Source organism: Manihot esculenta, chromosome 2, assembly GCF_001659605.2.
Source record: "Manihot esculenta cultivar AM560-2 chromosome 2, M.esculenta_v8, whole genome shotgun sequence".
Taxonomy (NCBI): domain Eukaryota; kingdom Viridiplantae; phylum Streptophyta; class Magnoliopsida; order Malpighiales; family Euphorbiaceae; genus Manihot; species Manihot esculenta.
In genome coordinates this window covers 4,129,281-4,144,574 of record NC_035162.2, presented here as the reverse complement: position 1 = coordinate 4,144,574, position 15,294 = coordinate 4,129,281, and the positions used below count along the sequence as shown (strand labels likewise).

The window sequence follows — 15,294 nt, the reverse complement described above, 5'->3', positions numbered from 1 at the left end:
TTATTCAATAAATAATATAAAATTAATAATAATATTTTTATTATAATTAATTTTTTATTAATAAAAATATTAGAATAAATATGCTTAAATTTTAAGATTTAAATAATTTAAAATAATAACATTCAATTATATGTAAAAGAGAAAAACTAATATTAAAGTTCTATAATATAAATAAATAAATAATATTATTACATTAATATAAAACAATAAAGATACAAATTTACACATTTTTTAACTCTATAAAAAATATAAGATAAAATAATTTAACAGCTAATTTAATTAATTAAAAATATTTAAAATATTAATTATTGAAATTATAGTTTTTTTCTTTATAATAGTTATTTATTTATTATTTTATTTTAATATAATTTCATTAAGATATAAGTATAATTTAGAAAACTAATAAATCATAAAAAGCCTGACACAAATGGCAAAGGTAATTCTTGAGTTACAAGAGGTATCAAGATCAAATTTTATTTCTGTCAAAAGGATCTATATATTTTTGTTCAATTAGATGATATGGGTTCGATTTAAAAAAATTGAAATCAAACAGGGTGTTAAACCGAATCAGTCTGACCGACCGGTCCCCCAACTATCGTCAATATCCTAATTCTAAACGGAGTAGGACTATGCAAATTCTTATATATATGCCTATAGTCATATATCTGGAAAATCAACCTCAGCTCGACATATTCAATTCAGTTATTCGCCATGGACCAGCTCCCTGCACCAACGATTAAGCTCAGTTTCTTCCTCACTGATATTTATGAGCAATATGTTTTATTGTCTGATTTTGACGATCCAATCGTTGTTTCGGAGGAGACCTTTCTTATAGACGAAAGATGCATTGAGGTAGCTGCCTGTGATTATGAAGAATCGATATGCGAGCTTCTATGCGAGACCTTGACCGCCATGGGAGTCTCAGAAGACAACCATGAGCGTATTGGGAGACAAGTTGATTTTGAAGTTCAGCATAGGCTTGAAACAAGTCGTGGCACTGACACCGCAACAATTGTAATACCTACACGAATTTCAAGAACTTTCTCTGAAGAATATGAAGATGGGGATGCTGGTCTGCGCCAGCCAATTCCTGCGTCAAAATCATCCATTGATGGGTTAGCAAGAATTGTTTTTCATGTTGGGGTCCAGGATCCTGGGATCTGTACTGTTTGCTTGAAAGAATTTGAGGATGGAGATGATCTGATTCAGATGCCATGTTCCCACCTTTATCACCAGCATTGCATTGTTGAATGGCTTATGTCCAGCCACCTTTGTCCGCTTTGCCGCTATCAGATGCCCACCACTCAGCTCTGCGAGGACTTGCCACAACTCCTTGTCCCAGGATCAGAACTTAATTAGTTAGTCAATTATTTAGAATAAACATCTGTCCTTGGGTAGTCATCGAGTAGTGTTTATGTCATGATTTATTAAATTGTTTTTTAGATTTATGCGTGGGTAGTTTTATAAAAGTGTTAATGGATTGTTACAAAAGGAGCCACCCATACGTAAGAATTGGCTTATGATAACTCTTATATCCTGAAAGTTAATTGTCATTGAGTTATATTATCTTTTTTTTTTTTTTGAAATAGGAGTTGGGGGAGTCGAACCTTAAAATCAGACTAAGTCTCGGAGTGCATTGAGTTATATTGTCTTATAAATATACATTTATTAAAAATATATATTAATTTAGCATAAATTTTAATTCAAAATCAAATTATAACTAAATGAATTAACTGTTATATATAATATCTCCAGTCTCACATTTTAATCTCATAATCTCATAATAGTATTAAATATCTACAATATTATATGATATTTTTATTTAAAATGTATCAAAACATTAAATAAAAAGAATATTCTTCTACTATTACAATTTTCAAATTTTTAAAGAAAAAAATAAAAATAAAAAAATTTCAATAGAATTTCCAAATACTTTGTTGTATTCTTTTCCAGTAAAAAAATTTTAACGAGAGGAGTATTTATCATTCGTCCGATATATTACAAATTTGTTTAATTTTATTTATTTATTATATTAAAATCATATCGTTTAGCCTAAAATAATATATTTAAAAGAAAATAATTATAATTAATTTAATTTAATTTAATTTTTTTAAATTGAGAAAAATAGATATTATTATCTCGAGAAATAATAATTTAAAAGACAAACTGGACTATCAATCCAGAGTTAGTAATGATAATAAAAAATAAAGGCTCTCGTTAAAGAATGAGCACTCTTATTTTCCGAACATCTAATCTAAAGAATTGAAATATTGGTCCTACAAGCTAGAATATATTTACTATTTAAAAAAATCCAAAGTAAAAATTATAAAAACAATTGAAATTTAAAATATAAAATAAAGAATGATTATCCGTAAACATACATCCCACGTGTCAAAAAGTTGTCCTTAATATGAAAAAGACTTTGCTGGAGAGCGTACACTTCAGTTGTGGCTAGATCATGACCACCTTCTATATAGTCAGAGAGAGCCATCGAATTATTTCTGATCTTCTCAAATTATATTTTGTTAATATATATAGTTTTGTTAACAATTATATATATTTATTTTTTGGAGTAATAATAACCACTAAATATATATATAATTGATTTTAATAATTTATATTTTATTAAAATAAATTTTATAAATATAGTATACATACCGCCTATTTAAATAAAATAAATTATAATTAATCAATTGAATTAATTAATTTAAATTATTAACACGATAAATATATTCGAATAAATATAAAAAATTTTAAATTTTTTTTTTAATTTTTAAAAGAATTTTAATAATAAATTACTAATTAAAATATAATAATTTATATTATTATTATTATTATTATTATTATATATAACTAATAATAATTACAAGTGTATATATATATAATTATTTTAATAATTTATATTTTATTATTATAATTTTATTTATATTGAGATAGTATATATAAATATAATTTTATTGAAATTATATAATATATAAAATATTTATTAAAATTATATACTATAATTATAATATCAATATATCTTATTTTAAAAAATATATATATATAAAATCAGTTTTCCATAAAATTTTAATTTGATCCGTTTCTTTTTTATTTTAACATGATTTTAAATAAAAAATTAAAATTAAATAATTAAATAAATTTAATTCAATACTGTTTAATTTTTATATTATTAATTTTTTTTAATTTCAATTTAATATAATGTCATTTGATTCGATTCAAAATTTTATAACGGCACTAAAAAAAAAATTTGGCTAGACCTTGACGGGTCAATTTGTTCGTTAAAAGGCTTCAATCAGAAGATTGCCTCCCAGATAACCATTACTAATTAACTATCACATCATTGTGAGGGCTTGTAACGAGCTTTCTTTACTTGGATTGAGCGGAGATGGTTCATGGGCCGACAGCGGATACACCTATTTACAAAATATCCTTGCAATTTATGTGATAAATGTAACAGTCCAGTGAAACTTAATCTAAATAATTTTTTAATTTATATTTTCTGATTGATATAAAATGGTTAATTTAAATTATTTAATAATTTTTATTAAATAAAAAAAAATTATTTGTGAAATAAGATGTAACCATTCCAACACTAATAAATCCAATAACTGAGTATCTAATCTTATATTTGATTTAATACGGCATGACCGCAAAAAAACATCATAAAATTAATTGGAAAAAAATATAACAATCTCATATTGCATAAATATATAAATTATTATTAATAATAAAAATAATTAAATAATTTAAATTAACTCTTTTAAATCATACATAAAAAATGAGTTATTCTTATCTTAGCGTGTATTTTTTTGTGATTCTATGATTAGTGACCGTTTCAAAATGGGTTTACATGAACAGTTTTGATGGATTTTAATCCGATAACTAATTTTAGAGTGAGACTGATTTCGCTAAAGCGATTTTTGCTTGTCGTTTTTATATGTGAGAAGTGATTTAGCGCTATGTAAAACCACGCAAACTAAAGAGGTAAGGGATGTTTGTTGTTTTTATGAATGGACTATAAGATAAAATCTTGATTTAAAATTTATTATAATAACTCTATCGACTGACATATATGCGAAATGCAGTTGCGTAGATCTTAATTAGTTTTAGAGTCCTTACAAAAACTTTAACCGTTAGAACAATTCCATGAAATGCAATGTTTGCATCATAAATAATAGGACGATAGCGAAAGGAATTGAACCAGACGGTGCAAGCCAACAATAAACAATCTATTTATCGTATATCCGATTCAATTAATATATAATTAAATAAATATTTTAAAATTATTAATAATTATGTGGTACTTGTACATTACATCATAGTAATGCTAAAGCAAGTGAGATTGTAGCACACGGACTTTTTAAGTTTGAATGGAAATTAAAATATTCTAAAAATTTAATGATATTATATTAACCGCCGACTTAAAACTGTGAACGTTTCAACCTTTCTTTTTCTCTAAAAGAAAAAACCAAATACATATATATAATATATTCGACATACAACAATATGCAATCATACACAGATGGAAGTATGTTTGTCTTGTAGTATTTTAAAAAAAAAAAAACAAAGATGGCTATTAATAATTACATGTTAGAGACGAAGATGTTTGGGTTTAAACCAAACATAGCTGTTGACCGTTTGAAAACATAGTCTTCTGACATAATGGTTAGGCAAGAAGATGCATCGTTTGACATTCTCCTTTAATATGATAATATTTATTTCATCATCACTTAGTTGAATTATTCAAGTCAAATGACTCTTCATAGTCAATTTAATCCTAACAAAAATATGTGCTTCTCAAGGAATTTTCTAAACAAAAACCATTAAGTGAATTTCTAAATATATATTATCAAATCATACAGTGGATAGAGTCAACCTAAAACTCAATGAATATCTAATTAAAAACATAAATTTCTGCATTACTTAATTAATATCAAATGAATAACTCAAAATTGTTTTAAATATTTGATTTGTAAAAATTAAGAAGAAAAGAAAATAAGCTGCAAGACTTTATGTGTATATGCTTAACAAGTTGAGATTTAGACAAACAAAGAGGATGTAACAAGTTGAGACACAGAATGTTTGCTGTTGTACTTGCCATACAGTTATCCAAGTGATTGATTTGTCCTGATGTCAACTTTTTTTTTTTTTTTTTCCCTTTTTCCCCCTAATTTAAATACCCTTTTGATTATTTTTTTTGATAAATTCATATTTTTTGCATCTACACAGATTAGTTTAAACTTATTCTAAATTTATTTATATTATATTTATTAAAGCTTTTGTTTCTATAATGTGATGATACTATAAGCATATTATATTAAATTCAATTTAATTAATAATTAACTCCTTAAAAAATTAAAAAAATTTCAAGACAAGAAGTTTTTTCTAACAGTTGTCTAAAAACCCATGATTAAGAACATTAACAGAATTTTTTAATTTTCTAACAGTTCTTTCTAAAAACCCAGATTTTATAAGATGCTTATTATCTTTGGATGGTTAATACTATTACCACCTTTAATATTTTTAAAAAAATAGACCATATATTTTTTTTCCAAGGAGTGAATTTTTTTTTTTATCAATTAAGGAGTGAGATTTAAATAAATTTTTGAAAGAAAATTTTTAAATTTAAAATATGAATACTAAAATTATTAATAAAATGAAATTCTGAATTTAGCTATTTTGTTTTATTAGCTGTTATACAATAAGATGTAATAAGCCTGGCTCGACTCAACCAACTTGCATTAGACGATTTTGACTGCGTTTTCAATTTTTCTCCTTTGGTTTTTGTCGGTGCCAAACCAATAGTACAGTGCCAAAACAGCATTTTCAACAATTTGCTGGCCACTAATCTGTACAGAATTCAGTATTTAAGTATTTTAATTTCATACATCAACTATCATGCCATTAATATGATAATTTAAAAAAAAAAATTGTGAAGTCTTAATCATTCATTGTAATATGAAATTAGTTCACTAACTGATTCTGACCCTTTTTATTTATTTATTTTTAATAAAAAATTAAAATAAATATGAAAACTCAAACTTTTATTTAACGTATAAATATTTTTTTAATCATTTAATCAATTGAGGCTAAACTTTTCTTTGAATTAAGTAATCAATTCTCCACTATCCAAATTCCTAAATACTATTTATCTCTCTTAATTTCTTCAATTGTCTAAAATTAATTAAAAAAAATTAAAATATTTCATACAAATTTATAAATCAAGCTTTAAATTAATTCTAGATATGAGCCAACTGTAATTTTTTTTTCTTTTGCCCTTTTGCTTTATTAGTAATTACAAGAAGGTAGGCTTGTTCATATATTTGTAAAAAATAATATTTATATTGCCAATGATTTTTTTACAAGTACATAATAGAAAGTTCAAATATGTTAAAAAAAAAAGAAGGAAATTTTGGTATAATTTTAATTTCACATTTTTAATTTAAAGAGATTAAAGTAGAAAGTTAAACTAAGACATTATTTGGTTTAAATTAGTTATTTTTTTGATACGTGAGGTTTTTAGAAAATAATTAAATAAAAATATTAATAAAATAAGTATAATTTTAATATGTTTGGAATTTAAAACTTTTTAGTGGAGTTGTACTGACTGATCTAAAATTAAGAAGGATTGAGATAATATTAATGTGAAGTTAATGAGCTATTAAAGCAGATGTTTGCCCATAAATATAGGAGATATTCAAATTTAGCTATCTAAGACCACACACCTCCCTGTCTAAGGTCAAACTCTCTCTCTCTCTCTCTACATCCCCATATTTTCTCTCTCTAAACCCAAACACGGTTTTGACTATAATCGTTTTAATTATTGAGTTTTATTTATTTAATAATTTTCAAAAAAGAGGAAATTAGATCGCACGATACACCCATCAAAGAGAGAGAGAGAAAAGCGAGCAAGAAAGGAGAGAATAGCAAAAACAAGAAAAAAAACCCAATTCTTCTTTTTTTCCCTCCTCTCCTCTTTCCTTTGGTTTCTGCCTCTCTTTCTGCTTTTGATCCATGGTAATGGTATGGTATGGTATGATATGATTTGAAGAAAAAAGCAATCAACCCATTTGCCCTATATTGATTTTAATCGATTCTTTAATTAAATCTTTGGTTTCTTGGGTATTGGAAAAAATACCCATATTGCTGTTAGCCAAATCTCCAATGTGGTCATTGAGAAAACCACAAAGACGAGAAAATAGCTTCAGTAGGAGGAAAATCCAGAAAAGAAACGGTAGTGGTGGATCTCAGAAAGGAATAGAAAGATTGGATAACAACGGGCGTGGATCTGATGGTTGGTCGGGCATTATTGGGATTGGAAGGAGTCAAGCAGCTGATACTTTATCGTTGTGGAGGTGGTACTGCTAGGATAGTGGTGGTGGGCTGCACAGGAGAGGAATATGCAGCTTCACATCTCGCCTAGCATGAGAAGCATCACGATATCGAGCAGCAGCAGCAATGGATTTATTGACTTGATGAAGATCAAGGTCGCAGCTCGCCACATATCTTATCGAACCCTTTTCCATACCATCCTCATTCTCGCTTTCTTGTTGCCCTTTGTCTTCATTCTCACCGCTCTTGTTACCCTTGAAGGTGTCAACAAGTGCTCTTCATTTGGTACCTCTTTTTTTTTCTTTATTCTTCTTCTTATTCATTATTGTTATTGTTATTATTATTATAATTCACCTTTCCATGGTTTATTTTTCTCTTTATGCATGTGTATATTCATTTTTTTTTTCCAAAAAATTCAAATGTATTGTTAAGCCTTGGATGGATCTTGATTGTTTTGGGTTTGTGATTATTATCCACATATGAGAGAGTTAACTTGTCCTGTATTAGTTTTCAATTCGTATTTCCTTATTTCTCGTTGTTCATCTATGAATATCTATACTGTCTATGTACCTATATGTTTGTTTGTGATTGTTATCTGATGAATGGATCCTGTTCTGATTCGATTTGTCTTTGACCCGCAAATTACCGTGTTATGTAATATTTTATTGCACTCTTGTACGACCCTTAGACATTAATAGATCACAGGTTTGTGCTTGTTATGTTCATGTAATGGTTCTGCATGTAATATCCCAAACTTTATTCTGTCATCCTGATAACTCGTTTTCTTTGCTAATAAATGTGCAGAAATGCATATACATAAGCTGTATTCCTTTAATTGTGATTTGTTTACTTAATATGTTATCCCTACTTTATTTGTTGCCCAGTAGTGTTCTGTACCTGAATTTATTCATTTGATTCATGAATTGTATTTGAATTCTTGTGTTTGGCATGATTAATTCATAGTAGAATCTCAATCTATGCATATTACATTTTGTGTATGTGCAGCATCTTTTGTTTTAAACCCGTGGGGCTTTTCCTAGTAAGTGATTTGTGATGGTTTTCCAAATTCTTAATACCAAATGCTGGGAGATTAGGTTCCAATTGTTAAGCTAAATATTAAAGTTTATTTGATGGATTTTGCTTGTGTTATTTTCTATGTCAACAGTTTATTATGGAATTATAGTTTGATTGGTTGGTTAATGGGTGGTTTCAATACCTAATTTACAATATTTGCAAAGAAGTTCTGAGTGGAGTTTGGTCCTTATTAACCACATCTTGTGAAAATTGTTTTTCACTCATCTGCATGCATCAGTTCAATTGTCTTCCAGAAGTTCCTTTGTTGATATAGCTTCTTTTTCCGGTTCCAAACTTTAATCTGTTACTGTGCATCTCTATCTTTAGGATCAGGCTCTAGAATTCTCTTTCAATGTGCTTCTTCTGTGTATTTGAGGACCTATTCTGCTTTCTTATCATTCATCTTTGATTCAGATTGTTTAGGTAGGCGACTGGGACCAAGGCTTCTTGGCAGAGTGGATGATTCAGGGGTAAATAACTCTTCCCTTTATGTTTTGTCAGATGACATCAAACTCATACTTTTGCATAAATTCCTGGACCCTAGTTTGTTAATCTATTCAATAAGCTGAAATCTTTTACTGTTGGCAATGATGCAGCATATGCTGGTTAAAGACTTTTACAAGATTCTCAATCAAGTAAACCATGAGGAAATCCCAGATGGTCTAAAGCTCCCAGATTCTTATAACCAACTTGTGTCTGAAATGAAAAGCAACCAGTATGATGCAAAAACATTTGCTTTCATGCTGAGGGCTATGGTATGTTTCATGTTTTATAGTGTAGATTTATATGCTCAAGTGTTTGTTTTCTTTTTCCTGGGAATTGGGATTCTTTTTTTTTTTTTTTGGGGGGGGGGAGTAGGTTGGAATACTGGGGTAGCGTCTTTGTACTGAGCATCTGCTAACTGCACTTTTTTTATGTTGTTTTGAACTGCCATTGTTATTGATTTAGGTCCTAACTGACTGCACAGGCTAGATAGAAATTAGAAAGAACCTATTTTTAAACTTTAGGTTTGTGCCTTTTGTTGATCATGATCTTTATACTGTGGGAAAGATATTTGGGGAACATGTATATTTTGGTGCTACCTTAGTAGCACTGTCTTTTTCTTTGCAAAACCAAGATGGGAAGATGGAGTGGAAAAGATATTCAAAGTTTTCTCCTTTACATGCCTTATGTCATGATTTTCCTGAAGGGAACAGATCAAAATTGTTTGCTTGGGCCATTTTGGTTTATCAATAGCCCAAGTATCGCAAATGATGAATATGATAAGATGAAGATTTAGATGTCTTCACATTAATTGATAAGATCTGTTTTCTCTCTCAATATCTATCTCGTTTTGAGTGTTTAGATGGTTTTTGGCTTAGAAAGTTTGAATTTTGACAAGCTGATTTACATCCCATGTATAGTTGGTTGAACTTACTTGCATGTCATATATATTTAATATTGCATTTCATTTCTTAATTTTCATGCTTTTATTGTTTGCTTTGTGGTGATACACTGCATTTTCTTTCCAACTTATATTTATGCAAGTTATGTTTATTCATGTATATAGAATTATCGAGCTAGTCTGTTTCAGTGCCTGATTCGTAGGATCTGTAGGTAATGATATATTGGAGGAGCTTTGTGGACCTTACCTCAAGCTCATTTGCCAAATTATTGCCTGATTTGTGGTTTTGTAGATAATGTTAATTTTTAAGTATGTTGTTATAACTTTTCCTCAATATGCTTTCTGTATGTTCTTCTTTGTAAATTGTATTTCTATAAATCTCTTAGTTGTGCCAGTCCAATTGAGATTGTCCAGTTGTCCACAACTTTTCTTCTCTATGATATTGGGCAAATTTCTTGACATACCACTTCTTTGATGCTTATATATATATATATATATATATATATATATTAGTGTGTGTGTGGTCATCCTCAGAATTTCTTATCTAACTTGCTGTTTCTTGGATACTTCCATAAATGAGTGGTCTGAATTTGGGGACCTAGTGCATTTGTCTTGAGAGTCATTGTTTAATACATCTCTATCTGTCAGAAAATTTACTGACATCTTTTCTATCATTAGTTACGTGGTCACTGGGCTATCTTCTTCCTTACTTAGTATAGAAATCCCTATGTCAATCAGAAAATTACTGATATTATCTTCTTTATTTTATCTTTAACTAAATTGGGTATCTTGAATTTTTTTTTACTGGTTTCTTGAAGAAAATATTGTTGCAATTTTTTACCTGGAAGATAGCAGATTATGTTTATTTTTCTCCTTTTCTTTTGACTTTATTTTATCTGTATTTCCTTTTTTGAGATTTTACGATGTTTGCTGGTGCAACTCCTAGGGAGCTCAACGTCCTGACCCAAGTGCCCCAAGCTGAATGAGTCCATATTCCATAATCTTTGTAAATGAATCTTTACTTGGTTGTTTTACTTTGTTGAAGCCTAAATGTTAGAAACATGAGTGCTAATATTGGTGGGTAACTGAATATCTAGCTTTAGATCTTTCTATGCTTGTCATATTTAAAGTTGTATCTTTGTTCTCTGTCTATATTTGTAACTTGTTAAACCAACTGGCTGATTAATTGGTGGATCAATTCAATATTTCATATATATGTGTATACTTTTTTTTGTCTTGATTCTAGTTGTCCATGTCCTCACTGCTGTTAAATAAATAAATAAACTTACAGAATGAAGTTACCTCCTAAGAAAGAAAATAGGAGAGGAGAAGTGTCAATGGAGGGTTAACAGGATGATTGCCAACTAATGCCTTTCCTTTTTGGCACAGTTGGAGAAGTTTGAAAGGGAAATCAGGGAATCTAAATTTGCAGAGCTGATGAACAAACACTTTGCCGCAAGTTCCATTCCAAAAGGCATCCACTGTCTCTCACTACGTTTGACTGATGAATATTCCTCCAATGCTCATGCACGCAAACAATTGCCATCTCCAGAGTTGCTTCCTTTGCTTTCTGACAACTCTTACCATCACTTCGTTTTGTCCACTGATAACATTTTAGCTGCTTCAGTTGTGGTTACTTCTACTGTCCAATCATCTCTAAAACCTGAAAAGATAGTATTTCATGTAATTACTGACAAGAAAACTTATGCGGGTATGCATTCATGGTTTGCACTAAATTCTGTGTTCCCTGCTATTGTTGAAGTCAAAGGTGTGCACCAGTTTGACTGGTTAACGAGGGAGAATGTTCCAGTACTTGAAGCTGTAGAGAACCATAACGGTATCAGGAATTACTACCATGGAAATCACATTGCAGGTGCCAATCCCAGTACTACAACTCCACGAATGTTTGCTTCAAAGTTGCAGTCTAGAAGTCCAAAGTACATATCCCTGCTCAACCATCTCCGCATATATTTACCTGAGGTAATCAGAGAGATTGTACAACATTTCATTTGACTTTACCAGGGGTCTAGAATGGCATGTACTATGGGTTGCCATAATGAACTGCTGACTGAAAGGCGAAAAACTGAACAGGGGAAAAAGACTTGTGATGCTTGATTACTTGATACAAGACTCTGCCTTTGAGTAGTTACTCTGTGGGTGGATTTACTGTTGGTCATTAATGAGGACTAACATCTGTCATTAAAAATGGGTTTCTGAGAATTCTAGTTTATACGTCATAAAAATATGTTTGATATACTTCTCAAGGAGCCTGGGGTTGTCATGGGCATGGACATTGAATTTGTATGTAGAGGGATAATGTGAATATACTGAAATTGCCTCATGCTAATTAAGTTTATACTAATAAAGCATGGTGTTTTTCAGCTATACTAAGTCGTGTATGGATAAGATGTGAGATGTAGTATGATTTATCAAGAAGAAAACACTAAAATTGATTTTGCTGACTATAATATCTTGCTGTTTTTATTTTAAGGACACTGGTTTTGGTTCCTGTAATTTGAATATTATAATCTCTTGCGTCAGTGAGGGTGGACATGGGTGTGTTGTAATTTTTTTTTTTGGATTCTATTTCATTCGATCTTTATTTATTTCATCTTTGCTCCAAATATTGTTATTCTAATTATGTATATTCAACAGCTTTTTCCGAACCTTGACAAGGTGGTCTTCTTAGATGATGATGTTGTCATCCAGCGTGATTTGTCTCCACTTTGGGAAATTGACCTTGAGGGAAAGGTTAATGGAGCTGTTGAAACTTGTAAAGGTGAAGATGAGTGGGTAATGTCCAAGTATTTCAAAAACTACTTCAACTTTTCTCATCCCCTCATTGCAAAAAGTTTGGACCCTAATGAATGTGCATGGGCCTATGGGATGAACATATTTGATCTCTGTGCTTGGAGGAAAACAAATATAAGAGAAACCTACCATTCCTGGTTGAAGGAGGTACGGACTTTGCTACTCTTCTCCTGCCCATTTTTATTTTTTTTATTTTTGCCTTCTTTATTCACCTTTTCATGGGTGTATATTGAGGATTAAGACAACAGAGCTGAAAATTCACCTGTTGCAAATGATTTATCATTGGTCTGATCTAGAGAGTCCAGGGCACTTCCTCCATGAAAATGAATCTCAAAATTGCCAATATTCTTCTACCACTATTAATTTTTTCTCTATCTACTTGACCACAGCCATGCCATGCACATGCTGGAAGTTATTTTCTTGTTTCTGTTACTGGTAATTAAGTATGCAAGATGTATATTACTTTGTGTTGTTTTTCTTAGTAGTTTCAGAAAATGTTGCACTTCCCAAATCTCGCATCCTCTCTTGGTAGGTTGGTGGAATATTTAATAAAAATATGCCACTGGAATGCATGTTCAGGATTTCTCAAATGTTCATATATTTCTTTTGGGTTGTCTTTATAAATGCCTATTTATTTTTTATCATAAATTGCATATCAATGGTTTTCTGTGCAGAACTTGAAGTCAAACCTGACAATGTGGAAGCTTGGTACCCTACCACCAGCTTTAATAGCATTTAAAGGTCATGTTCAACCGATCGACCCATCTTGGCATATGCTCGGCTTGGGTTATCAGAATAACACCAACATAGAGAATGTGAAAAAGGCTGCTGTTATTCACTACAATGGCCAGTCAAAACCGTGGCTGCAGATTGGCTTTGAGCATCTCCGACCATTTTGGACTAAGCACGTCAATTACTCCAATGATTTTATAAGGAACTGCCACATCATGGAATCATAGTGATCAATCATAGGTCATAGCTGGTAGAAACTAGAATTGGAACAAGAAATGATGCAAGTGATTTTCAGTCACGACAGTTGTTTGAGGGCTCAGAATTTTGTTGAGATCTATTTGAGACGAGAAGCAGAATTTTGTCAAGGGCAGTGTTACAGGTCTAAATTCACTGTCATCCGTCGCACCATTGCTCGAGAAGGCCTGCATCACTGGCTCGCGCATGAGATTCATTCTTTCGATCTGTAACATAGCAATCCATCATATATTTGGTTGGGGAAGAGGATAGTCTTCCTACCGGAAGTCTAACCCAATTTCTCAGCTCGTATATTTTTGAATAAAGCGATATATACAAAGTGAATATTTCAATACATCATGCTGATTAGTGCAAGGAAGAGGAAACCTAGGATGGGACTTTTGTGAGGGCTGCTGCATTCCCTTCATTGTTTTGTTCTCCTGTTGTTTCATTTTTGTTAGTATGTTCCTTTCCTTTTGGCTTTTACTTCGATATCATGAAGGTGAAATTTAGGAGTAGGTAATGGAGATTGCTTGGTTACAGATCCCACTGAATTGGGGAACTATTTTTAGGTTCTATATCAGTATTCGTTTTGTACGATTCACGATATACATTTAAAATGTGCAGGAAATTCTTTTCAAACTTCTCATTATGGCTTCAGTGATGTTATCAAAATGGACACTGAAAAATTGTAGAACAGCTTATTTCCCTCCTTTCGTTCTCAAAATTTTTTCAGCTCATGTTGGAATTTGAACTCGTATTTCTCTAGATCAATTATTTCACTTACAGAACAAGTAATATTAACATTAATATATGCCTTGGCAGCCCATGGTTTTGCACACAGATTCTGGCTCCTATTCGTTGACCAACACCAACCTCCATCATCGAATAATGTCAGCGTAAACGCTAGAGGTGAGAGATTGGATGTCCGCCAGAGTAGCCTTTTATACGCTTGAGAAGATATAATCATAATCACAGAGTGAGAGATTTTGATAACAATGTCTTTGCAACAGCTAAAGTTGTTCTTGCAATTTCCTAAGTTGATGACAAGGAACTCATTTGCTATAATTTTCTGTCTTTATGCATCCAACAGCAGAATTTGTTGTTTCTGAATTCTTTCAAGGTAGAGGGTTTCTTGTGCCTAACACATTCCTGCTTATCTTATTGGAGCTTCTTTTTGTATTTGTGCTTTTGTCATTGTTAAATCAGTAAATTAATTGGACTCCTGTCATTTAGTTATAATAATGACATAAAAGATATCAGTTGATCTTAGCAAAATTCCAAATGGAAGAATCTGATGGGTTCTTCCATTTCCTTGTCAATTTAAATGAATGTTGTTCTTCCTTCACCCTTAATGTGTAAGGATTAAAAAATATAGAAATTTCAAGTTCAAACTTCTCGATATATCTTTTGTAAGATTATGCAAGAGGAGAGAAATTATTAATCTGTTCGCTAAATTTTGATTAAAAAAAAAAAGTAAATATAATACAGGTCAGCAAATGGAAATAGCACCGTCTAGCATAAAATCCTGTTGTCGCAAGTACAAGGAAGGCGGCAGGCGGGCACCAGCGAACGGAATTGCAATTTTTATTTGACATTGTCCTCTGGATGAGGTAGATCTGGCTCGATAGGGTCCCACAAATCCTTGGTCAGAGTTCACATGACATGAAAACTCAACTTCTATATTCAGAAGAGAAACTCTCTTCAGCATGGCTGCCTTCAGT

At 30.7% G+C, this 15,294-nt stretch overlaps 2 protein-coding genes across 5 annotated transcripts; both read left to right on the top strand.

The window, feature by feature from the left end:
* Positions 1-711: 711 nt before the first annotated feature.
* On the top strand, positions 712-1,359 carry LOC110603258 (RING-H2 finger protein ATL46). The gene has a single exon (XM_021740962.2). It carries the CDS (start codon positions 712-714, stop codon positions 1,357-1,359), a length of 648 nt encoding a protein of 215 aa, XP_021596654.2.
* A 5,525-nt stretch (positions 1,360-6,884) lies between these two features.
* On the top strand, positions 6,885-14,219 carry LOC110609508 (probable galacturonosyltransferase 13). Of its 4 annotated transcripts, none has more exons than XM_021749117.2 (6): positions 6,885-7,596; positions 8,824-8,879; positions 9,009-9,164; positions 11,183-11,773; positions 12,449-12,751; positions 13,279-14,219. In XM_021749117.2, the coding sequence occupies exons 1-6, from the start codon at positions 7,404-7,406 to the stop codon at positions 13,561-13,563; spliced, it is 1,584 nt and encodes a 527-aa protein (XP_021604809.1). In that variant the 5' UTR covers positions 6,885-7,403; the 3' UTR covers positions 13,564-14,219. The 4 variants fall into 4 exon arrangements, with proteins under 4 accessions (XP_021604809.1, XP_021604808.2, XP_021604807.1 ...); XM_021749116.2 differs by having other exon boundaries at positions 9,006-9,164; XM_021749115.2 differs by having other exon boundaries at positions 6,885-7,620.
* Positions 14,220-15,294: the final 1,075 nt, after the last annotated feature.

Bases quoted from the DNA above. Each gene is read 5' to 3' on its own strand.
- LOC110603258 (XM_021740962.2), top strand. From the start codon at position 712: ATGGACCAGCTCCCTGCACCAACGATTAAGCTCAGTTTCTTCCTCACT.
- LOC110609508 (XM_021749114.2), top strand. From the start codon at position 7,404: ATGCAGCTTCACATCTCGCCTAGCATGAGAAGCATCACGATATCGAGC. The intron at 11,774-12,448 runs GTAATCAGAGAG...TATATTCAACAG, and splicing joins TCCGCATATATTTACCTGAG to CTTTTTCCGAACCTTGACAA. The intron at 12,752-13,278 runs GTACGGACTTTG...TTTTCTGTGCAG, and splicing joins ACCATTCCTGGTTGAAGGAG to AACTTGAAGTCAAACCTGAC.